The sequence below is a fragment of the Pteropus medius genome, unplaced genomic scaffold (assembly GCF_902729225.1).
Source record: "Pteropus medius unplaced genomic scaffold, Ma_sr-lr_union100, whole genome shotgun sequence".
Taxonomy (NCBI): domain Eukaryota; kingdom Metazoa; phylum Chordata; class Mammalia; order Chiroptera; family Pteropodidae; genus Pteropus; species Pteropus medius.
Window position 1 is genome coordinate 35,553,742 of NW_024349800.1, and position 23,683 is coordinate 35,577,424.

A 23,683-nucleotide genomic window follows, 5' to 3' on the forward strand; every position below is an offset into this window, starting at 1 on the left:
CCTGTGCCAAGAGGGAAGTGTGGTTCCCCAAAGGAAAGCCAAAAGCAGAAGTTTGCCCAGCGGTTGCTATGGCTTCGGGGCAGGGCTGCGGTGAAATGCTCCAGTGCTTGCTGGGCTGTGCCTAAGTAGGTAACCATGGCAACAGGGCGGGGTGGGTGAAATAGGGCAGAAAAAAGGAAGCTGTGGGGGGAGCAACAGGGTAGGAATTCACCCGCAGCTCAGGGGCCAGAGCAAGCCTCAGAGGGCAGGGCCTCAGACACTGAGGATTTCAAGTCCCTGTCCGGGTATCCCAGCTGTCCTGCTCCCTCCTCCCATGGGCTTACCATGCTCAAGCCACACAATGCCTCCCTGCTCCATAAACAGCCTGCCTTGAACTAGTTCCAGCCACTCCTTTCCTTCCACCATTTAAATGGCCTCACTAGGAAATCTTCCAGATCAAATACAGTGACAGATGTGAATGCACCTGTGACCCTTAAAGCAACACACAGTCACTAAATATTCTTCTCACCATCACAGTCCTTACTAGTCTTGGAATAATGGCAGAATATTCTCCCCTGGTTTCTCCATGCATGAACCCCAGGCCCACCCCCAAGGCCTCTGACCCCCAGGGATGCCCTGCTTTTGTTCAATTCATATATTTAATCTCAGGCAGGGCTCATGGGCTGTCCCTGCTCCTTGTCTTGAGTCCTCTGGCTGTCCTCCCAGGGCCAGCCTCCCCCAGACTAAAGGACATGCACCCCAGACCTTCTGGCAGCTCAAAAGAGGCAAAGTCAAAGTAACGTGCTCTTCCCCATTCTCCATTATCCAATGGTTCATCACAGTCACCGTGATCCATGTCTGGTCTCTGCCTCAAGTACTTAGGAGGCAAATAAGGGGGCTTATAGGAAGGTCCACAAGGGAATGGCCATTTCCCCAGGAGGGCCAGCCCCGGCGAAACCTAAGGCAGGTGATCCCTGTTAAAATAGCCATCCCTTATGTGTATGCCATGCATTACCCTTTTAGGAGCTGAATTTTCATGTCCATCATCTCCTCTGGCCTCACAGTGACCCCATGGAGGGGCAGAATGAAACCACTATGGCCCCTTTGCAGATGGGGAAACTGAGCCCCAGTGGGTGAACTAACTTGTGCAAGGTCCCAAGAGTCAAGGGAGGTTTCTGCTGCCCTGTTCTCCTGCTGTCTTGTGGGCCTCCTCTGCCAGCCCCAGTCTGATCCTCTGGTGGCCGCAGGGCCCCAGACAGCACTGACCTTCACTCCTGCCCAGCCATATCTCTCCTCTTTAACTCTGTACAGAAACAGGCTGAGAGAAGGAAAGAGAACTAACCTGTGGACACTTTGTAAGTGGCATCTCATAATTTCCACGATGACCTTCTCATGTACTACTGTCCTAAGACCGAGGCCCAAGGAGGCTCCCCAAGGCATACAGATAGATGGTAAGGACCCAGATTAGAACCTAGACATTATGGCTTCACCCCCTGGCTCTTTCTGAGAGTGTCCAGTAGGCTCATCCAGGCTATCACAGGCCCGGCATGGCTCTTTGGGAGGATCAAAGCTAAACTCAAGGCTGGGCCTTCCCAACCAGGTCACAGATGCCACCTCTATGCAAGCTTCTTGGGCAACGTGACCAGGGCCCAGCTCAGCCCTGTTCTCAGACGCAGCCTCTCCATTGGCCAAGAACCCATCCTCAGGGCCTGCTGCTGATATCCCACAGCAATCGTCCTAGAAAAGACTCTCCTGGCAGCATCTGTGCCTGACGCTTGCCCCATCTTGGGGGATGCCGTCATGTTCCGCTCGTGCTGTCGTCCCCCACTGGCAGACATAAGTACCACCGGTTCTTGAACTGCCCATCCACAGAGCTGAGAAATGACATGCTCTGTGACATGTCCCATCTGCCCAGTGACCCAGGCTGGGCTCACGCCAGCCCCCGTTCTCCTGCCACGTTGGCCTCCTATGGCAGAAATCACAGCTCTTCCTGCCAGCTAGGACGAGAGGCTCTTCCTCTGTATTGAACTGAGTGTTCTGAGCTGGCAGTGTGATCAGACCCTTTACCACTACAGCCCGCAGCAGAGTGGGGCCCCGTGTGACAGCAAACCAGGAGCCAAGAGCTGGAACAATCTGTGCTCGTCTACCGAGTCCCACATGGAATCAAGCCCAGGAAGCATTTAAAAAAAAAAAACAAAAAAAAACCCCAAATGGTATCCTCAAGCCAATTTTTCTCCCAAACAGATCTGAACCTAAATGTTTTCTAAAATGACTGAGTCAGAATTAAGTATTTATCATGACAAAACAGACACGTGTTCAACGCCTACAACGTACCAGGCACCGTGTTCACTTTCTTAATCTGCCCAAACCCCTGCAAGAGAGGCCCTAATAACCCCATTTCATAGATGCAAAAATGGAGGGTCAGGAAGGTAAGAAACTTGCTCAGGCCGCACAGGTTGTAAATGGCAAATTCAAGACTCAAATTGCCGATGCCTGACATTGGCCATGGCACAAAGTTAGAGTTAACCTGTGGGCCCCAGTCTCCAGAGGCTTCCCCCTGACCCCGCCATCACTCACTACCAGGCCTTTCTGCCTTTTCAGTTCACAAGAGCCTGACGCCAGCAGCAACTTTTCCAACAGCTGAATGAACGGGGACCTGAAGATTCAGTTTGCTGTCGCACATACTTTTATGCCCTAGATCAGTACTTTTTTCCCCCTAGATCAGTATTTTAGAAATGGCTAAGATTCCCATATCTCCTGGTTCCCCGACTGTTTGAGAAAATCAAGCTGGTTTTAATACATGGGTCTTTCAAAAACTAAAATACGCATTTAGGGTTCAGCAGATGGGGGTAATTCCTTCTGATTTGGGGACTACGGTTTCCTCCATGTTCTAGAGCGCATACTGCACCGGGTGGGAGTACGCCTGGGACGGGGCTCTGATTGAACTGTTTACCACTGTATCTCCAGTGCTGGGCACAGCCTGGCACATTGCAGCTGCTCAAACAAGATTGGATGCCTGGGTGGGTGGATGGATTTTAAAATGCTCTTTCAGACCCAAAGACTCAAAACTGGGTCCAAAACACAAATCTTCAACCAGTTATAGCTCATATCTCTTGTGTTTCTGTTGAAGCATTGGTAAGGTTTCAATTTACCTCTTGAAAGACAAGGATTCATTCATTCTGATCACAGTCAGCCTGTAACAAAAACCGTAGTCAAGGCACTAGCCCCACACCTAGACCCCATGCAGGCAGGCTTTTCCTCTGAGTTTCAAACTACAAAACAGGGGGCTGACGTGCTCAGGAAACGTGCAAACACCCCTTCCTGGAGCAGCTGCCCTGGCGATCCTGGAGGAATAGAGCTAGGATCATGCTTGCTGAGCTGGCTGTGCTGGAACAACTTTTACTGCAGCATAATGAGTTCTGATATTAGGGAGAACACGAGTAACAGCCACCGCCGCCAACTGCTAATTCTAGAGGTTTCTCCCTATTATCTGCAGCCAAATCCAGCTAGTGTCAAAGAGAGACGAGGGAAACCCCCAGGTACGTGGAGGCCAAACTGAGCCTCACAGTTCAGCAGAGGGGTCAGAGCAGCGGGGCCTGATGCCCACACTTACTTGAGGCTGTGACTGCAGGGAAGGAAGGTGTGAAAAAGCACAAGAGAGAAGCCAGAGTCAGTCTGGTCACTAGGAGAAAGTGCTCTGAGCCACAGAAGCCAGATCCAGATCCCAGGTGGAAAGCCCTCTGTAGATGAGTCACCAAAGCTCAGTCTATCACCAAAGCTCTCTCTCAAACTCTCAAAGTTTCTAAATGTGTGACAGGCTGGGTGTGAGCAAGAGGAAACAAACCAGTCAGCCCTGGGAGAGGTGCCTCCTCTCGGCGGCAGTGCACTCAGCATCTGAGCACTTCCTCTGCTTTGTGTGCCACAGGGAATTCCCAGGGTACTGCCCTGGCCTGCTGGCCTGGACCCCCTGAGTCTCCAGGGCAGGCCGGCCCGCCACTCAGCCTCTCGAAAAAGGGAAAGGCTGCATGGAGGGAAACCACAAAATTAGGAAAATTTACCTTGGTTCCAAGTGTGGGCCATCTTTTAGCAAAAGGCCATTCTCTACCTTGTTATGGGCAGCTTGAGGTTTGACGGGGAATAACCTTAACGGAAAGGCACCTGAACTCTGGTCCTGGGCACCCAGGTCAAGCAGAGGTCACAGGAAATACTCGGGGAGACAGAGTGCCTCGATCCCAGCCAGTACTTTGGAAGCTATTTAGGGAGACAGGTGTGAATCAACTCATGGCTGCAAGGATTATTAGAGTGTGACCTTGACCAAGACATGTACCTGCCCTGGACCTTACTTATCTCATCTGTAAGACAGGAACATATTAGTGTTAGACTGACCATAGGAAACTGTTAAGTTTTCATATGGCTCAACATAATTCCTACCTACATGAGATAATCACCTTGGAACTTGGCATAGAAAGGACCTAAGAAATGTTCCTGTTTTCACCTTTTGACCTTCCACCTGTGGACCTCATTGTAACCCTTAGTACAGGAAAGTGACAATAATGACTGGTGTTTCCCTAGACAGGTGACTTCGGTGCAGTCTCACTTTAGAGCTTAGGTGATGAGGTAGCTAACTGAGGTGTGTGAGGGCAGTGACGGGGTACTTATTTATGGTCTATGTCTGAGATTTCATAATTAGAAACGAGTTCAGTCTGTGGTCAGAGGGTGCTTTCTCTGTGAGGGGCACATCGTTCTCCAATGAAAATCAGATCTGCCTCCGGAATCCAAATGGACCAGGCCTGGCTGAGGAAGAATACAATCTCTTGTCCCCCAGACTAGCATCTTTCTTTGCTTGAGTTGGAGGTAACCCACTGACCGAAGTTCTCTAAATAAGCCCTGGCATCACACGGTCCTGAGTGTCCAAAGGAACACTTGTTTTTGGCTGTTCAGGGATCCAGCTTGTGGGGACTTGGTTTCTTAAACTCTACTTCCACACACTGCTCTCAGATGCATCATTTTAAAAAACCTAGTCTCAACCCGAGGCTCCTAAGCTCTGAGGCCACCACCCTCACTAGGACATAAGCTCCACAAGAGCAGGGCTGCACTCTATTTGTTTGTTGCTGTGACTCCGGCATCTAGTACAGAGCCTGGCACAAAGTACATGACGATCGATCGATAGTTTCACAAATGAGTGAATTTCTTCTGCAGGCACACTTACCTCTGGGAATGACTATCATCTTATAGGTGAGAAAACTGAGGTTCAAAGGGATTAGGTGGTTTGCCCAGGGCCCTCAGTTAACGAGTGGCAGAGCTGGAACCTGAACCCAGGCCTTCTGCCTTGAAAGCCCATGTTCCTTCCACCCCCTTACGTGGGTCAAGGACCCAGCACAGATCTGTTCAATGGGTACTTACCGTTGACATGCTGATAACCATCTCTTGTAATCCCAGAAGAAATGGGTGGGGACTTTTTAGCTCAGTTTCTACTCATTTGGAGACAGGACCTAGGTCTCCAAATGCAGCTTTGTGCACTTGACTCAAAGCTAGTGAGCAAGCCTCATCCCTGTGTGGGGAGCAGATCCAAGATCGCTACTTCAGGGACATCCCTGGTGGCAGAGCGTGGCTGGGACGTGGCAGCCTGTGCCCGAGCCCGCAGCCCTACCCCACATGGGCAGAGGAGGGCCCTGGGGCTTACCATGGACTCGCTGATTAGGAGCAGCAGGAGGGCTTCCTCAATGTTATCCTTCGGGCAGTAGAGGCTGAAAGACACAAAACAAGGCCTGGCTCCAGTACGGCCCTCAGGCAGCACCGCTGGCCTGCCACGCCTGCCACACTGGCCCTTCTGTCCTGGAGTCAGCACCAGCTCTGGTAAGGTGAACCTCTCCTGCATAATTCACAGGCACCAGATACCACCTGCAGCTCTTTATCGTGCCCCAGAGTTATGGATCTGAAAGGCTGCAGTGGGCAGGCTGGCCAGAAATACTGCAGATGCTCCAGGGGAAGAAATAGCCCTTCCTGCATCCAGCATTGCATCAGGTAGCTGGGGCAAGGTGCAGGGCAGAGCGAGAGAGAAGCTCTGCTAGGCTGTCACAGACCTCCACCTTCAATTATTGGCACAAACAAGAGAGACGGTGTATTCAGTAAGACTATCAGGAAGGCAGGTGTTCCCTTAATAATTTGTGTGACTTTGGATGCCTTATAGGAATTTCCTGCCAACCTCCAACCAAAACTTGCCTTCTTTGGTCTATTTGGCTCCTGATGATAGTGAAGGGCCTGTCTGGCAGTGAGCTAGCTGGGTGGCAGCTGGAGGAAAGCATGGGGAAGAGAGAGGGGCCGCCACTGGGGGCCGAACCCTAGCTGTGGCATGAGGCTGGCGTGGTCCAGAAGGGCAAGCAGAGCTTACTTGTCGCCTTCGTAGAGGTGAGGTTTCCGCAGGGCTTGCATGATGAAGGAATTCTCCTCCTTGCTCATAAACTCGGGCAGAGGGTGGGACAGGGGGCTCCAGTAGCACTCTTCACTCAGGGAGTGCAGCAGGACCCCTGCCAGGTGCTTGGCCGCCATCTGGCAGAGAGGGAGGGGCTCAGGCTTAGGTACGTGTTGGCTTTCCCGATATGGCCAGAATGCCCTCCATCTACCTCTCAGCAAATGTCCCCACTTTGCAAAGTGCTACCCCTTCAGGAGGCCCACTATTCCATTCCCAAGGAACCCCCTCCCGCACTGAGGCTGTCTATCCCTTCTATTGGCCTTCCATGGCTCCTCAACTTTTAACCCTCTCTCCTCCCCTAGGCAAAAGGTGCATTCCTTCTTTTGCTGACCCCATGAAGCCCAGCACAGCTCTGAGTATATTCACAGGAACTTGCAGAGCATAAAGCCATGGGCAGAGGCAGCTCCTTCTACTAGATACTTTTTTGATATATGGCCAGAAATTCAAAAGCGAGAACCAAGCTCTGGTTTGGGGTGAATGAAAGCCTAAGAAGGCAGGCCTAAATTGGAACAGCAAAGAGGAGTCTAGGTTATTTACTAAGATCATAAACAAATTCATAAGAATTAGCACACCACCTTGCTAATAAGAAAGGGTGGCAGTAGCTTTCAACTCTGATCTAAGGCTAGGGGCCCCCTGCAGTGCTATGATGGGAAAGATGCTGAGGGTGCTTCCTGGGCTTAGTGGGAGAGAACGCTGAGACTAACAACGTCTGCCACGAGCACAGATGGGGAGAGCAGAAGTGTGCATGTGCTATATCGACATCCTGGATTCAGGGGCTGCCTGCTAGGACTTCTGCTGTCTCCCGCTGAAGTCGACCCTGGAATAAACCGGCCACGGCCAGCACCCAGCACCCAGAGCCCAGCCCTGAGGCCTCCCCCGTGTTACCACTTTGAAGTTCTGAGTTGCTTTGGTCTCCACAGTCCGTAGGACCTCCCGGAGCTCTCTCATGCCTTTCACGATATTCCTATTGAGAAGACAGCAGAAGCAAGGTCATTAGCAGCCCAGTTCCTATAAAGGCATCCTCAACAAACCTGCAGGCACTAGAAGCCCGCCTGAGTTTTATTTAAAAACATTCAATAACTGGAACAGAAGGTCAGAGTTCTAACACCAGGACCCTAGAAGGCCAGGACACCAGCCACCAAAGAACTGAGGGATCCCTCTCCCCAGACCCCCTGAAACTCAAGCTTCCAGTTTGCTACCGGAAAGGGACCAAGATCCACTGTTTCAAATAAGATGTTTTCTTGGCCTAGGAGCCTTGCGCTGCTGTCAGACTTTCTGAATCGAGTTGGTTTCAAATCTTCCATCTTCAGCCTCCACATCTGGTCAACACCAGAATTCATCCTCACCTCTCAGTCCCTTCCACCAGGGCCCTAGACTGGCCTGCATCACCTGGATAATCACGTTGGTGAGTCTCACACCCTCTAGTCAGCCCTCTGTGCCTTAAACTCACTTTCGAGCTTTTTAAAGTGTGCTCCATTATAAAAAATACATTTGACATTGCGATCCAGTACATTCACACACTTTCCTTACCTAAAACTGAAGCAAGTTTCTTGACATTTCACCTATCTCTACTATGTGTAATCCACTCTATTTTTTATTTTGTGTCTCTCTCTACGTCCTTTTTATAAAATGCTGGCTGCAGCCCACTAAACAGATCTTGCAACCCACTAAGAGTAGTTTAGTGGACTGTAGTTTGGACTGTAGTTTGGACTGTAGTTTGAAAAACTGCTCTCACCACCCTTTGAGGGGTCTACCCAACATGCAAAAGTTATTTGTTCCTCCCTACATTGGCCCCTTTGTTGGTTCCCTCAGCGCTTACAGAATCCTTCAGCGGGTATCCTGGGGCTGTCTGGCTCCGCCTCTTGCCTCTCTCCTATCTCATCTCCCACCATTCAAGTCCTTTCTGAATGACCCACCATGGTTCCCTATGTCAAGCTTTGGCACAGGCATCTCTCACTTCTTTAACTAGCTTTTCTCCTGTTTATCCCTTAAAAACCCTTCCCAACATCACTTCCTCCTTGCAGCTGTCCCAGGTCCCTCCTCATGCTGTGTCACTCTTGTACCTGTTAATTCTTCTTCTGAAGCAAGCATGACATTTTTCAGTCATTTTCTATTTACAGGCTGACCCCTCGTGACCTGGGGGCTCGTCTGGCTCCTGAGCTCAGCCCTGGCACAGCCCCTGGCTCACAGCATGTGCTCAGCATGTGTTCAGCCGATGTCTGAGGACGACCCTTCTCATCTGCTCTAGGGGTTCGCTGGATCACAGCACGAAATGGAAAGCAGAGGCTGATGGGCCAGCAAGTTAAGAAATGAAAAGATCACAGAGGGTGAAAAGCCAAAGGTGGCAGCCAGGAAACTCATGTGAGTCCCTCCTGCAACTTTCATGCATGAAACAGATTCCTTGGGGCTTCGGGGTCTGGAGCCATAAAAGGACGGGTTTTTAGATCAAACCCCTCCCTGCCTTCTGGGACATCTGGTTTCAGACAAGCAAGCCCAAAATGTACAAACTACCAACATTATAAACACAGACCCTTGTTTGTAGGGCTGAGAATGGAGACAAAGACCTCTGGGATAGAGGCAGAGTCACAACAGTCTTCCCTAGCATGCCAAGAGCTTCTGAATACCTGGGAGGGGCAAGCAGGGCAGGGCACCTCAGCGCCCTTAGATGGTTCAAGTGTGGCCACTGCTACTGATAGTCAAGAGGGCCAGGGAGGCGGGATCACCTCTGTGGGCTGTACGTGGTCTCCTCCCCTATAAAATCAGGCCGTCAGTTTAAATCAGCAACTCCCAGACTTGTGTTACCTGCATACCATATTTACAATTTTTGCTACTAGCTGCATACCATCAGTTATTTATGTAATACTTTTCTTTATACTTCCGTAGATCTCTCACCTTAATTGAAGGTACACAAAATCATGGATTTGGTGTGTTACTGTGTAGCACTTAAAACCACCTTGTGAATCACTAGAGCTACTCTTCTGACACTTGGAGAAACAATAGTTTGGACCACAGGTTCTCAAAGTGTGGTCCCTGGACTAGCACAATCAGCATCCCATGACCCTATGAGAAAAGCAAATTATATGGCCCCCATTCCGGACCTGCTGAATCAGAAACTCTAGGGTGAAGCCCAGGAATACAAGTTTTATCAAGCTTCCAGAGGGTTCCAACAGACACTCGAGTTTGAGAACCACTGGTTTAGATGACCCTCAGTGCCTTCCAGTTCTCCTATGCTACAAAGACAGGGACGACCAGACACAGAAACCCCAGCTTTGCAGCCAGATCCTAAATCTGTAATCTTGGGAAGCAAGGCAGCCTCTCCGAGTCCTAGTCTCCCCATCTGTACAAGGAAGATTCCTCATTTGCTCACAGTGCTGTCAGGAAGCATGTGTTAGAGGTTCACTAAATATTATTTTCCTTTCCTACTCTAATTTAGGTCCTAAAGATCATATTGCTTATGTCTTAATTGGCCCCATTATTTTGCATGAATGTTCGGGAGTTAAGGAGTAGGGAAGAGGAGACAGAAGTACCTCCAGGAGGCACTTCAGCTTTGTGTCCATATTTCTCTTTCCATCATTCCCCGTCCCCACATAGGACGAAAGAATAGGATTCCCTGGTAGACAAACCATACCCGGGGACAGGCCGGGAGCCCCTACTAGTCCAAGCAGAAGTCTGCAGCAGGGGCCCTCTGGTGCCACCGAGGTCACTGCCTTAGAAAAGAACCCAGAGTTGGACCGCAGGACACCACCAGAAAAGAGAAAAAAGGCAGAGATCGCATGAGCTCCCAGCAGGGAAGAAATGGCTGGCTCTGGGCTCTCAGTCTGCGGGAGAGCTCTGCCCTGGTGGCTGGGCCAAATGCCCACAAGCTAAGGCGCGGCTGGACCCTGGGCTGCCCCAGAGTAGGATCCTATGGCCCAGAGGAGTAAAGGAGGCTGGTAGGTGCTGGGACCTGTGAGTGATTTTCCACTCTGTGGGCTACCTGCCAGCTTGGCCCAGGCTACTACCAGGAGGTCAGAAGCAAGAGGAACCACTGCCCCTTCCTACTGTAGTGCAAGGACGGTCCTCTCTCAGTCTGTAGTCTCTACATCATCAACATGTGAAGAATGCTCCCAGACCAGCAGTACTGGGACCCCCAGAAAGTGTGGGAGAAATGCAGACTCCTAGAAGAGACCCTATTTCCCCAAACGCACATACAATTAAGGAATCAGAACTGCATTTTAACAAGATCCTATGTCCAAAAAGTTGTGTATTTTTACTATTTCCAAATCTATCAGGGATTTTGAGGTCAAAATAAGCTCCTAGGAATTCTTTAGCAAAAGAAATAATCACCCTCATGTACTTTTTGGACAAATCTCAAATTTTATTAAATGTCCATAGGGAAAAACCAACATCGAGGCTTTAGTGGCCAGAGCTGCACAGGGAGAGAGCTAGGCTCCCAGATGGCGCTGACTTGCTCTGAGGTGTTGGGAACGCCCTTCAGCCTCAGCTCACTCCTCTGGAAAGCGAGAAACCAGAAGGGTTTTCTCCCACCAGCCGGAGCAATCCTGACCCAGGTCTAAAGCCGCCCATGCCAGGTAGAGTGGGGGCTTTCCCGAGCCTCGTGAGAGGCCAGCTTGAAAGATCTCTTTGTTCTGGTCTCTCATGCTGACCTTTTTGAGCAAAGCTGCCACTTTTAACGATATCCAAACAGGGCCTCAAACAAACCCTGGCTCAGAATCAGGCTGCATGTGAGGAAGGCAGGAAGCCACTGATTCCAACTCAAGTAAAGCCTGGCTGACCAGGAACAGAAAGAAAAAGGAGCTGTGGGTGCAGGAAGGGGTCAAGAAAAACAGCTCGTCTTAGGGAGATCTCCAGGTGTGGATGGGCAGGGAAGTGACAAGTCCGTAAGTCCCCTTGTCAGCAGCAGGCAGCAGTGCAGGCTTTTCAAAGTGCTTTGTCTCATTCAGTTTTCGCAGCTTCTGATGAGGCTGGCGAGGCAGGCTTTGTTATCTCAGGTACCAGCACAATGCTCGGCATGTACAAGGCACTCAAGAGATCATTGTGGAATAAAAAACTCCCCATTTTCTGATGAGAAAATTAAAGCCTAGACGATGTTTGCCTTTTCAGGTCATCACTTACCCAAGGGGAGAGGTGGGCTTATTGCAGGCACCAAGGGGTTCAACTTTTACTTCCCTCTAACTAAAAAGACCCCTGAGAAAGACAACACCTGTTTTTCGACTTGCCATGGTTATACTTTCCTTTGCTCGCCTTAGAACTCCAGGACTCCCAGGACTCAATTGACTACGTCTTTATGAAGTGTCTACTACGTACCAAGTACCTGGTCATCAGTCTTGTTCTCAACAGTCACCCACCAAATACTGATGGAATAAACCGAGAGACTGAATGAGTGAATGAGTATCTTGTTCACAGTCCTGCACATGAGGAGTTCAGGCTGTTAAATTAGCCATACTCTTAACTTATTCAAAGTGTTTTACATATAGCAGATGCTCAACAACAACGATAAAAAATTGGGGTGGGGGGTAGTTTGATTTGAAACAGAGAATAAGAAACTACATGGGATTTTTGGCTGAATGGAACCTAAACAGACACAAGTTCACACGACCCTGACCAGAAGTCCCTGTTTCAGGGCTGACACTGCTGTTGTATGAGAGGTTTCCAGTCAAAGACTCAGAAAAGCACAGCCAGTTGGCAGATCCCACAAGCTGGGGGGTTGAATCAGGAGACAAGGTCAGGTGAAAATCAAGCTGTTCACTCCTGTCATGGACCCACGTCATCATTTTTAAAAACTAAAGCTCTCCTCTTCACCCCTAGCCCCAGAAAAAGGCTGTGACACTTCCCTTGTGGGCACTGAGGTTGTCCTTTCTAGTGAGATGTAGGGCGTGTAGTGGGTGCTAACAATAAGTAAAGGCTATGCATTAAGATAGGCTGGAAGAGTGTATGTCTCCAGTGGGCCTCAGGTCTCCCTGTGCCCCAAAGCGTGACAAAGACCAGCAGGAAGCTCTCCTGGGCTTCACTGCTGAGTGATTTTTGTCCCCGAATCTCCCTTAAAGCAATCCGCCTCCTGGCCTCCCCTGGAACTGTAGATACTGGGGGTGGCTGATGAGAATAAGACGACACGACTGCTGGCTGAACACACCCCTCATGGGTCACACCAAACGGAAAGCTATATTTTTGAAGGTACCTCCTCATTCGGTGGAGCTCCCCTTCCCCCACAGCCATCTGCAGCCCAGGTCGCCTTAGCTGCTTCTTGACTCAGCACCTAGCTGGCGAGGTGAAGCATGTGTGTGCACAAGCGTGAACACACACATACGCATAGCAGAAGGCGAGAGAGCTTTCATAAGGCTGAACAACCTGCCAAGCCCTGGGGAACTCCCTTAGAAAACATACACGCTCCCTTCTCTATTGTTTGGTTTTGACACAATGAGCACATATTGCTTTAGTAATTAAAAAAAAAAAATTTTTTTTTTAAAGAACATTCACAAAACACACATCTCACCTGGTTCAACATACATGGCCCAAGCTCACTCCCGGCCCTGAGCCAAGAATGGATTCTGCAGGGCTAGGCAGAAAGAAGAGAAAAAAACCACCCCAAAGAGAAATGGCTCTTTGCCCACTCCAGGGGAAGGAGCTGAGTTGGCTCACATTTGTGTTCTTGGGAGATGCCCAGAGACTGGGTCTTAGTGAGGTCAAGGCCACTGAGGGACAGTCAGCTTCCCAGGCATTGCATCACCCTGGCACCCCTGCTGTCTCACCCTTAGAGCTGCTTCCTGCAAAGGAGAGTCAAGAGTCCCCACAGCCGGGATTCTGGGCCCAGCTGCCACTGTCCCCCCATCCCCCACCTCAGCTCCAAAAAAATAAAAAATAAAAAAAACCATGCCAGAAAGGTGCCCCCTCCTGGCAGCTGGCATCCTCAGAACTGCCTGGAGTGAGGCTCTGATCAGAGTCCACGGCTGCCCTCTGGTGGCAGCAAGGGGAATCAAACACCAGGCATCCTAGGGCCCTGCCCTTCATTACTGTCCTTTCAGGTCAATTAGGAACCCTGTCATCAGACATAGAGCAAGGGGCAGGAGTCATCTGGGGGAATTAACTGCTGGATCAATAGGGCAAGACCCCTGGAAAAAATAAATGTCCCTCAGATACACTAAATGAGTAACCCGACAGCGGTTTCAGACTTAGCCAACATGAAGCAGGCCTAGGTTTCACCAAAGCTCAGAATAAAAGAAGTGCTTTCTGAAGCTCAAGCAAGTGCCACCCACTTTGCACAGTGGAGAACACCACGCCCTTCAAATTATGTCAAATCCTCAACTGGAGGGACAAGGCTGGATCCTAGGTACAGGCACTGCTTGTGGTCATTTGGCTCCCAGGGGCGCAGCACCCCATTCTCAGCAGGGGCTCCTCCAGTACCTCTGGAGGCTGGATCCATCCCGGGCTCGCATGGGAATGAGCTCTGGCTCTCAGATTCCTCCAACCAAGAAGCAGGTCCCACTATCTGTCCCTGTTCCTTTGGCCCTAAGGAACCTCTTCTGACACCCCAGCAGCACCTTAGCTCCTAGCTCCACTGCACCTGGCCCCTCAGGAGGACTGTCTCCTTGGGGTCCGCCCTGTCTCGGCAGCACCCCCACCTCTGCCTTCTTTCCCTCCCCAGCACAGAGCATGGTCTGAAGTCTATATCTGGCTCCTTCAATGTTGGCACCCACTGGGGTATAAGTTCCATAAGGAGGGGCCCATGTCCTGTTCCCAGCTCCAACGCCGAGAGCCAGGCGGGGCGCCTGGCACACACTAGGCTCTGAGGTTGGCTGTGAAACTGACTGCTGGGCTTGTCTCTGGGTCTTCGTACCTTAGCCCCACTCCCACTACAGGGCCCTGACTGCTCTGAACACAGGGAAGGCTTTCTCTCTCTCTTCCTAAACCCCAAGAGCCCAGGCAAGTGGGGGTGAATTTAACCAGCAGGAAATGACCCTGGAGCCCTTTAAAGGACTTTTCAGAGCTGACCTGGCGGAGAAGATCTGATGTCAGGTATCTGGGTCTCAATCACCTCCTGACTCTGCTTCTCACACTTCATGCTAAGATAGTGGTTCTTAACTGGGGGCAGTTCTGCCCCTCACTCCCACCCCAGACATCTGTCAATGTCTGGAGACATTTTTTGGCTGTCACACTGGGGGTGGGGGAAACTGCTGGCATCTAATGGGTGGAGGCCAGGGATGTCAGTAAAACCTACAATGTAGGGATAGGCTCCCGCAGAGCCAGTTTAGCACTAGGCTTGCTGGCAAAACCACCTGTTAGCCTCGTGACTTTGGGCAAGTACTTCACCCCTCCTTTCTTCCCTCTTCGCAGCGTTCTGTGTGGCATGCAATAAATAAATATTAGCTACTATTAAGGGGAGAGGTGTGAAGAAGTTATTTAAAGCCCAGCTGGGCATGCAGAAGTTGATCTGTCACATTCTGGGGCCACCTCTGGGCTGGATATGGTGCCAGGAAACCAAGAGAAGGGCTGAGTTGTTGTCACGTGTCCTGGAGACTGCTGCTTACACGCAGGCTTTTCAAATGCTTGGGCTGATTGCTTGGAAAAAAATGATGATTCAATTTCCATTCCTCCTTATTTGGGAGGTGCTGGAGGGGGTGCAGGAGAAGAGTCAGTATCCTGGTTTTAAGAGCTGAAGTTTGTGCTTCAAGAGGAAAAAAGTTTGAAAGGAGGGGAGCAGAGTGACAGGAAGAGAAAAGTAACGGAAATTACTTGGGCTTTCCTGGAGTGCTTCTGCTACTGCTGGCACCACCACCACCACCACCACCACCACCACCACCACCACCACACACACACACACACACGGAGCGTTTGTGTGCAGAATGCAGACAGGGGAGGAAACAGTCCCACTCTGATGAAGTGTGGGACCAGCTAAAAGAGAAGGAGCCGCCGCCCGCTCTGGGAATGGTGACTCAGGTCCCAGGGGGGCAACGAGAGCCCTGAGTCAGCCTACCAAGAATTAGCCCAGAGACTCGAGCCATCACCAGAGTCCCGTCTGTCTCCTACATACCCTACAGGCTTCTCAGGCTGCCCTTCCACACCCCCATCTTGGAGAGGGCATGGGTTTCCGGGCCACTCAGATCTGAAGTTGGAATCCCAGTGGGTGAGGTTGGGCAAGGTACTCAAACTCGCTGAGCCTTTGTCCCCTTGCGTGTGAACTGGGTCATATGACCTTGTGCACTGAGCACATGGTCCATCCTGGCACACAGCAGGTGCTCGATATCTGCCGGTCCTCTACTTCCTTCCCTCCTGGCTGTCCTTGACATTCACTTTAACCTTATCACACCTGCAAAAAATGCAGTGTGGGGAAGGGGAGCAGGCAGCCATAAGCAGGGGAGATAGGGAGACCTCAGCAGATGGGGAGTTAACAGTAGTGCCTCTTATGCTCAAAGTGTCTTCATTCTCTCTCTCTCCTTGGACCCCCACACCCCTAGATGCAGGAAAAACAGAAGCCCCTTGTTAGAGGGGAGGAAGCAGAACTGGAGGGTAGAAGAACTCGCAGAGGGCCAATGAGTGGCCTCTATCTACCAGGCTCTGCCCTGATGTCCTTTAGGTGGTGAGGGCACCCATCAAATTCCTCAAACCAGAAGCTGGGACTACACCCACCGAGCTCAAGCACACTCAGAGGAACAAATGTTAGGCTGTGAGCAGCAGGGTCTTATTAACCCCTGGGTTTCTGCTGTGGGCAGGGTAGCATAATGGTTAAGAGTGTTAGACGGGCCCTGTATACATAATCCTGGCTCACCCCAGGATGAGTCATTTAGGTTCTCTGTGCCTCAGTTTCCCACAAGTAGAACGGGGATGCTAACAACAGCACTCACCTCAGAGGGCTGTTGGGAGGACTAAATATACATGCAAGCAACGTACTTAAACAAGTGCCAGCACAAATTTAGCCCTCAACGAGTGGCATGTATTAGTAGAATGAACATTTGTAAAATGAATGAATAAAGGGGACAGAACACTGAAATTAGAACTGTCCCCCTCCCACAAAATCTACTCCATGGGGCTCCCAAACAGAAGAAAAACCCCTCTTTTAGCCTCTGGAGGGAGGACTTCCTAAATCTAGAGCAGGCGCCAGTCAGCAAACTCTAATTTATAAAGGGCCCGGGAGTAAATACGTTAGGCTTTGCCTTTTGATCTCAGTCTCTACTGCTCAACTCTGTGGGTGAGACAATATGTAAATGAGTGGGTGTGGCTATGCTCCAATTAAACATTTGCAAAAACAGGTTGTGCTGATTCCTGCAGCAGAGGTTCAGCTCCTCGGGTGCACACTGGTCTTCAGAAGGTACTGACAAGCTTAGGGTAACAAGCCTGCTCCTCCTTCCAAATCTGCAGGCAGGGGCTGAGGGCAGCATCTCTCCTCTGTCCCCCATTCATCCCTGAGCTATAGGTGCAGATTGAGGGGGTCCCCAAGGGGTGGGGGCAGAGCCCGGCAACAGCAGTTTCCAGCTAGAGAGAGGCAGCTGGGCACAGCTGCTTGGGCGGTGAAAACAGGACCCAGCCCACTGGGCCGCTGGGCCACTGTCTCTCTGAAACCGAAGCTCAGCAACCGAAAAAGCACAAAAAGAGCAGATGGTGGAGCTGGAGCAGAGGCAGTGTGCTCCCTAGTGTCCTTGTGATGTCCCCCAAGACCCATCCCCCCAAATACGGGGTGGTCTGAGGAACCCGGGGGTCCAGGGCCAGACCCATCCTTGGTGGGTGAGCTGCCTCTGCTCTCTGGGTGTCCCCATCCACATATTCCAAATGGGGACACCACTGCCACCCTGGCCTAGCACTTCAGGAATTAAAAAGAAGAGCAAACAGTGTAAAGTTCAAGCATGGTATCATGCGCAATGTTTAATTGCCTATTAAAATTTTTTTCTATTAAAAGAATGAATAAAGTGAAATTTAACAAAAATAAAGCGTATCAAAAATGAAATACAGGCTTCAAAAGACTCCAGCCAGTCAGAGCAAAGAATGCTCTGTGATCGACCCCAGGTTCCTCACCTGTGAGGAAGAGGTAACACCTGTTGAGCTGCCCACACTGCCCCAGGAGGGCTCGAGTGAGGCGAGGTGTGTGCTGAGCACACGTGACGCCCTCCACTTGCCCAGGCTGTCCCTACAGCCCCTGCCCACAGTTGTCTGCGGAGGGTGGTATGATGCCAGGGAGGGAGCTGCCAGGCACCAAGTCTCTGCTGCAAAGCCACGCAGGAGACCCCCGCCCCCGTGAGAGTCGCCAGGTGGTGGAGGCATTCTGCAGGCAGGACTGGCCCTGAACCACCCAGGAGCCTGCAACACGTCCTGCTGATTGTGAAGCCTCTCCCTCCCTCACCAACCCCCCTCAACACACCCATGAAGCAGCACACCGCCACCCCATTCGGCCCAGCCGGGACTAAAGACGGTGTCCTGGCCCCACAGTTCCTGGGTCTGAGGTAGGTCAGTATTCCCAGGGCCCTCCAGTCAATGCACAGGAGAACAGCCCTTCTGCCACCTCATCAGCGAGGACTGTGGCATCTCCCAAATGATGCCAGGCCTTTATTTTCACCACCCTTCCCCTGCATCTCACTCCCCCTTAAAGTTGGAATGAGTAGCAATCACCTTTCCCATTTGATTTTTTGTGGAGATTGAGATTACCAACACCTGAGGCAACAGTGAACACCACAGACTGGCATTCTCTGACCAGCTCGCTGTCCTTCCCCCTTTCCACATCGGCCTCCAGGCTCCCGGACTCTCCCTTCTAAAGAGAACCGCTCTCCCCCGCAGCGTGTGCAGGCTTTATTGCTTCAGCAGTTGGAACTTGCCCCGCCCCCTGAGAGTGCCTCTGCACACCTCAGTCTGACAAACTGAACAAGCCAGCCCCCAGTGGGCCCCTCGAGGGAGCGTGCACACACACAGAGAAGAGGGAGGCCAGACAACGCCACCAACATCAGGAGCACCTGGACCAGGGAGAAACTTCCATGTCCCACTTGGCCACCAGGGACCTACCCCTTCTTCAGGTTTGTCACATAAGCGCTCTGGAGGGCGGCTTCCAGGAAGTAGGTGAGCTCATAGTCAACCGGGTGAGAGCCTTTCAAATGCCGTGATGTGGTGTAATTTGTGATCTGGGAAAGGGAACACAGAGAGAGCCACTGTTTCAAAGTTCTGAGGCTGAGGGGCTGAGGCGAGGGTCAGCCCAGGCCCAGGCAGCCCCATGACCACCCCAAGTCCCCAGCCGCCCCACTGGCACATGGTGCAATTCTCAGACCAAATCCAACCGAATTCACTTTAATTTAAAACATGTCTACAGTACTCTCTCCTCATCCGAATGCTGGATGCCCACAACAGCCCTACCAAGCTGGTTTTGTTTGCATTTTATAGATGAGGAAACTGAGGCTCAGAAGTGCCTAAAGTCACAAAGCTGGCATGTGCCCCGACCTCAAACTCAAGTCTGGCCAGCTACAGATCCCAGCTATCTCTACTACTTATTGGTTCATTCATTCGACAAACAATTGAGTGCCTACTATATGCAGGCACCGCCTTGTCCCTGTCATATAACCATGGAACATCAGAGTAGCCCAAGGGCACGGACCCTTGGTTTCAGGAGAAGCTGAGGAACAATTATATGACTAACTGAGCTGTCCTAAAGCCTCAGCTTTAAGAGGGTCACCCAGCCCCACCAAAACTGGCCTGCCTTTACAATGCCACAAAAAAAATTGATGAGCCATCCACCTTATTTTTCAGAAATCAAAGATATAAGAGATATTCTCAGATGCTCAGAGGTTGGGGCTGCTTCTTAGGAGGGACGCACAGCATTTCTGCCTCCTTTGACCTGAGCTACCCAGCTATCGGGTCCCATTTGTCTGTCCACTGCCACTTGGTATTAATTCTAGCCCTGGGCCATATGACAAGTCATCACCTTAATCCCTCTTTTAAAAGTCCAAAGCCTAGGCTTCTGGCTGAATGAAAGACTTTGTCATAAAAGTTTCCTCCAAACCCCATGCAATGCAAATATGAAGAGCTCCTAAAACACTGCTGTTTAGAGAGACCCACACAACAGGTCAGCTCAACCTGTCAAGTCTCCATGGGGACTTCTGCCAGGGGACACGCTTGTGTCCTGTTTCTGCTGACCCCCTCAGCCACTGCTCCTTTCCTCCTGAAGCCCAATCAGGCAGAGAGACGCTAGGGCAGTGACTCTCAACAGGAGGGTGATTTCAACCTCCAGGGACATTTGGCAGTATCTGCAGACACCTTATCACATTGGGGAGGAGGGGGTGAAGCTGATGGCATCTAGTGGGTAGAGGCCGAGAATGCTGTTCAACATTTTACAAAACACAGAGCAGCCCCACGACAAAGAATCACCGGGCCCCAAATGTCAGTAGTGCTGAGGGTGAGACATGCCACTCTATAAGAACTGGCCTGGCCTGAGGAGGCCTCGTCCAAAAAGACCCCTCAGGTGCCGGGTTGACATTTTGGCATTTGCCAAAGTAGGTGAGGTCCAAGTGCCTCCTGCGCTCTAAGTCTCTCGGCTCATAACGACCTTCTCCCTCAGGATGACAACCCTAATCTACTCGCCGTGGCACTTGCCATCGGACATCCGCTGAACAACTGCCAGACAGAATGCCTAAGCGCCACCCCGCGTCCTCCCCCACGAGGGGTCAGAGCCGCACTCCCAGGGTCCAAATCCTGCCGATGCCACTTGTTAGCTGTCTGAACTCCGAGAAGCTATTTAATGCCTCACTTGTGAAATAGGAATTACAACAGTACCTGTTCCAGCCAGGGGTGTGAGGGTTAGATTAGAAAATACCCGTGAAGCACTCAGAGTTGTGCCTGACACAAAAGCAGGGTCTCGGGAACTGTTAGCTGTAACTGTGATGAATATCGCTGCTCGTTCTCCCACCAATAGCCCCAGAGCCCCCAGAAGGGAAGAACTGGGACAACGTCACAGCATGCTAACACCTGCGACTACGGTCCTGCAGACAGTTCATACAAGCCCCCCAAGGGGAACTGGGAGATGAAGAGGCCTGAAAACTTCCAGACTCCTGCTGGCTCCCTGGCAGCCTCTGAAAAATAGGAGAATGGGCCCCGGACCTCACCTTCCCTAGAGGATCCAGTAGGAAGCTTCTGGGGGAACCTCAGAACCAGGAAGCTTGTCTGCAAGGACCAGCCTGACTGTACCTGTTCCAATCTCATCTACTAAACAGAGATGAATAGAATACCTACTTCAGAGTTGCTGTGAGGAGTACACAAATTAGCAGACACAAACAGAGGTATCAACTTGGTCATACAAGCCAAGCTCGCCAAGGAGGTTCCTGGCCTCTCATGGACAGAGTGGACTCATCGATTTACTAAAACTATTTCCTGGCAGTAAAGAGTCTCACGTTAACAGAATCAGTAAACTATAAATTTTCCAGCTGATGAGGCAGAGTGTCTTTGGAGGGGTGCAGGGTGCCTTTATAAATTTGTACAAGGCTGACCCATAAGCTTAGTGGGGGGCGTAGATGTAGGCGCTCAACAGAGAGCAGCTGTGAACATGGCGCTGTAATTCCCAGCTCACCTTCTCCAATTCCTGCAGAAACACCTGAGCGATCCACGAGGCCCTCTCAAAGCAGGTGATCACTTCCTCCTCCCTCTCGGTCAGGCGGTGGCGGGAAGCAATGGAGTTGGGTAGGCGTTCCAGGGAGAGGCCTGCAGAAGGAGAGCACCTCAGACCTGCCCTGCTTAGGCTGCGCCCCCTGACTCCAGGCCCTTTGCATGGGCCTAGGGTGGGCTCGTCCGAGGACACCGATGCTCTGGAGCAGCCAGCGGGAGGCGGAGGTCCGAGGAGGGGAAGGAGGAGGGGAAGGAGGAGGCTAAAGAGGAGGCTAAGCAATGGTGGTATTAGCAGCAGCTGGGGTCAAGCAGTAGGCAAACAGCAGGCACCCCTGACCCACATGGGAAGGCACACTGCGGCCCCCATGTCCAGCTCCTGCCTATCCTAACAGGTCAGCTGCTCCAGGAACCATTCCTGACCCTTCTTCCAGTTGCTAGAAGAAAACATCCACCCCGCCAGCCACTCACCAGTTTCACATTGTAGAGGGGTTATTTATGCTTAGCTCTTCTCTCCCCCAGTACCTAAAGCCTCATGTGGGCAAAATGTGCATCTTTTTGAACAACCACAATCACTAGCATACAGAAGATGCTCGAATTACACAGCATGTTACAGGCATCCATCCTATGAAACCAGTTTCCACTTCACCTGAGTTATCTGCACTCAGGTCTTATCTGCCTGGAAGGAATGGGGATCTGCTGTTTTTGCCTCCCTGGCATTCACTTCCTCTTTTCAGCAACGGGCACCTCATTTTCCCTTTGAGCACCCCTCCCGCAGTCTCAGCCCATGTGGTTCAGAGGCTGATGAGCCCACTCCACCTCCGGGGCAGCACAGGAGTCAGGCCGACCCAACAAGAGAGCCACAGTTTGTGGGTAAGGAGGAGCACACTGTCCGATGCCGGCAGAGAAAGAACTAATCCCAGAAGTTGTAGTCTTTTCACTGGGCTTGGTAAGCTGGAAAGAGGTCAGCCTGAAAGTGTTAGGGAAAAGCCTTCGAATGAAGCCACACAACGTGAATGCAAGTAACACCCCTGAACTGTACACCTGACAGTGGTTAAGATGGTAAATTTTAATTTTAAAATTAATTTTTTAAAAATTAAAATAAAAGCAGATCTCTAAAGCCAAACAAAAGCAAAAAAACCCAAAAACAAACCAACAAACAAAACTATAAGAAGCCAAGAAGGGAGAACATTGTTATACTTCTACTAAGTGGATGTTGTAAAGGAAAACAACTATATTTGTGCCAGTTTTTTTTTTTTTTAAGACAGAAAAAAGACTGAATAAACTCTTAGTCATGAAACAAAAAAAATGAAGTCTACACAGAGTAAAGATGAGACATGATGGAAAAGGGCATTCTTAAAGACTCTATTTGAGCACCTTGCCTGAAGCTCTCCTCCCTGAAACTGTCCAGTACATATGCCAATAAACCCTCCCACCACCGTGTTTTGGGGGGGTTATAGTCAGTTTAAATTGAGTTTGTTACTTTCAACTCATGCAGACCTGACTGGAGGGTGCTGTCCAGGACTGTCAGTTCCCAAGGGCAGAATCCAGGTCTCTCATCTCTGTGCCCCACACAGTGCCTGCCACGTACTGGGTGCTCAAGACGAACTGGCTGGAAGAACTGTAAGAATAGAATACTCGACTCTCTCCTGCCCGACATCCCCAACATCCAACTGATAACCAAGCCCTTAACATGTCAAACCTGCCCACGCCCCCGCTTCTTTTACTATCTTATTTCAGGCTATCTCTTGAGTGGACGACCACATCAGCCTCCTAGCTGGCCTCCCTGCCTCCGGTCTCACTCTAATCCATGCTGCACATGGCTCCCAGGGCGACCCTTCTAAAACTCTATCACTTACAACCTTCCAGGGTGCCCACTGCTATAGAGTAAGATCCAAACTCCTGATGCTCCACACCAGGCCCTCCAAGATCCATCCCTGTCACCTCTCCAGCCTTGTCTCTTACCACATGCTATCGATTGAATGATTGTGTCCCCCCGAATTTCAGATGTTGGAAACTTAATGCCCAATGTGATGGTCTTAGAGGTGGGGTCTTTGGGAGGTGATTAAGACATGAGGTGGAGCCCTCGCAAATGGGATTAGTGCCCTTATAAAAGAGACCCCTGAGAGCTCCCTCACTCCTTCCACCATGTGAGCACGGTGAGAAGTTGGAAGCCTACAACCTGGAAGAGGGCGCTCACCAGAACCAGACCATGCTGCTGCACCGACCTTGGACTTCCAGCCTCCAGAATTGTGGGAAATAAATGTCTGTTGTATATAAGCCGCTGATCTGTGGTACTTTGTTACAGTAGCCTGAGCTAAGACACCATGACCACCACACCAACAATCAATCTCTTCTCCCAACAGCTGACCCTGTTCAAGTTGCTCCTGCTGCCTAGAGTGCACCTCTTCCCCAGTTTACCCCAAATTACTGCTCCCCTTCTGCTCCACTGAGTGCTGACTCCTTTACAGAGCCCCTCCTGACGAACCCTGGTACAATTAACCATTTCTTTACATATTCTTGCCTGACCATTTCTTGTGCTTATTTGTTCACACATTTGCTCACCCAGACTGTAGGCTCCTTAAAGGCCGTTAACCTTATAGTGGTCACCTTTCCACAACCTGGCACATAGTAGGCGCTCAGCAAGCACTGGCTGGCTGGCTGAAAAAA

At 50.8% G+C, this 23,683-nt stretch overlaps 1 protein-coding gene across 3 annotated transcripts in view; it reads right to left on the reverse strand.

Annotated features, from left to right (window-relative positions):
- The window catches only part of TTC7A (tetratricopeptide repeat domain 7A), a 109,163-nt gene that overhangs the window by 59,540 nt on the left and 25,940 nt on the right, over positions 1–23,683 (reverse strand). For all 3 annotated transcript variants that reach the window (XM_039887227.1, XM_039887229.1, XM_039887228.1), the window contains 5 exons: positions 20,982–21,112; positions 18,434–18,549; positions 7,337–7,415; positions 6,371–6,528; positions 5,663–5,726 (listed from right to left, as the gene is read on the reverse strand). In XM_039887227.1, the coding sequence (XP_039743161.1) occupies positions 5,663–5,726; positions 6,371–6,528; positions 7,337–7,415; positions 18,434–18,549; positions 20,982–21,112 (548 nt within the window). The remainder of the gene's footprint in view (positions 1–5,662; positions 5,727–6,370; positions 6,529–7,336; positions 7,416–18,433; positions 18,550–20,981; positions 21,113–23,683) is intronic.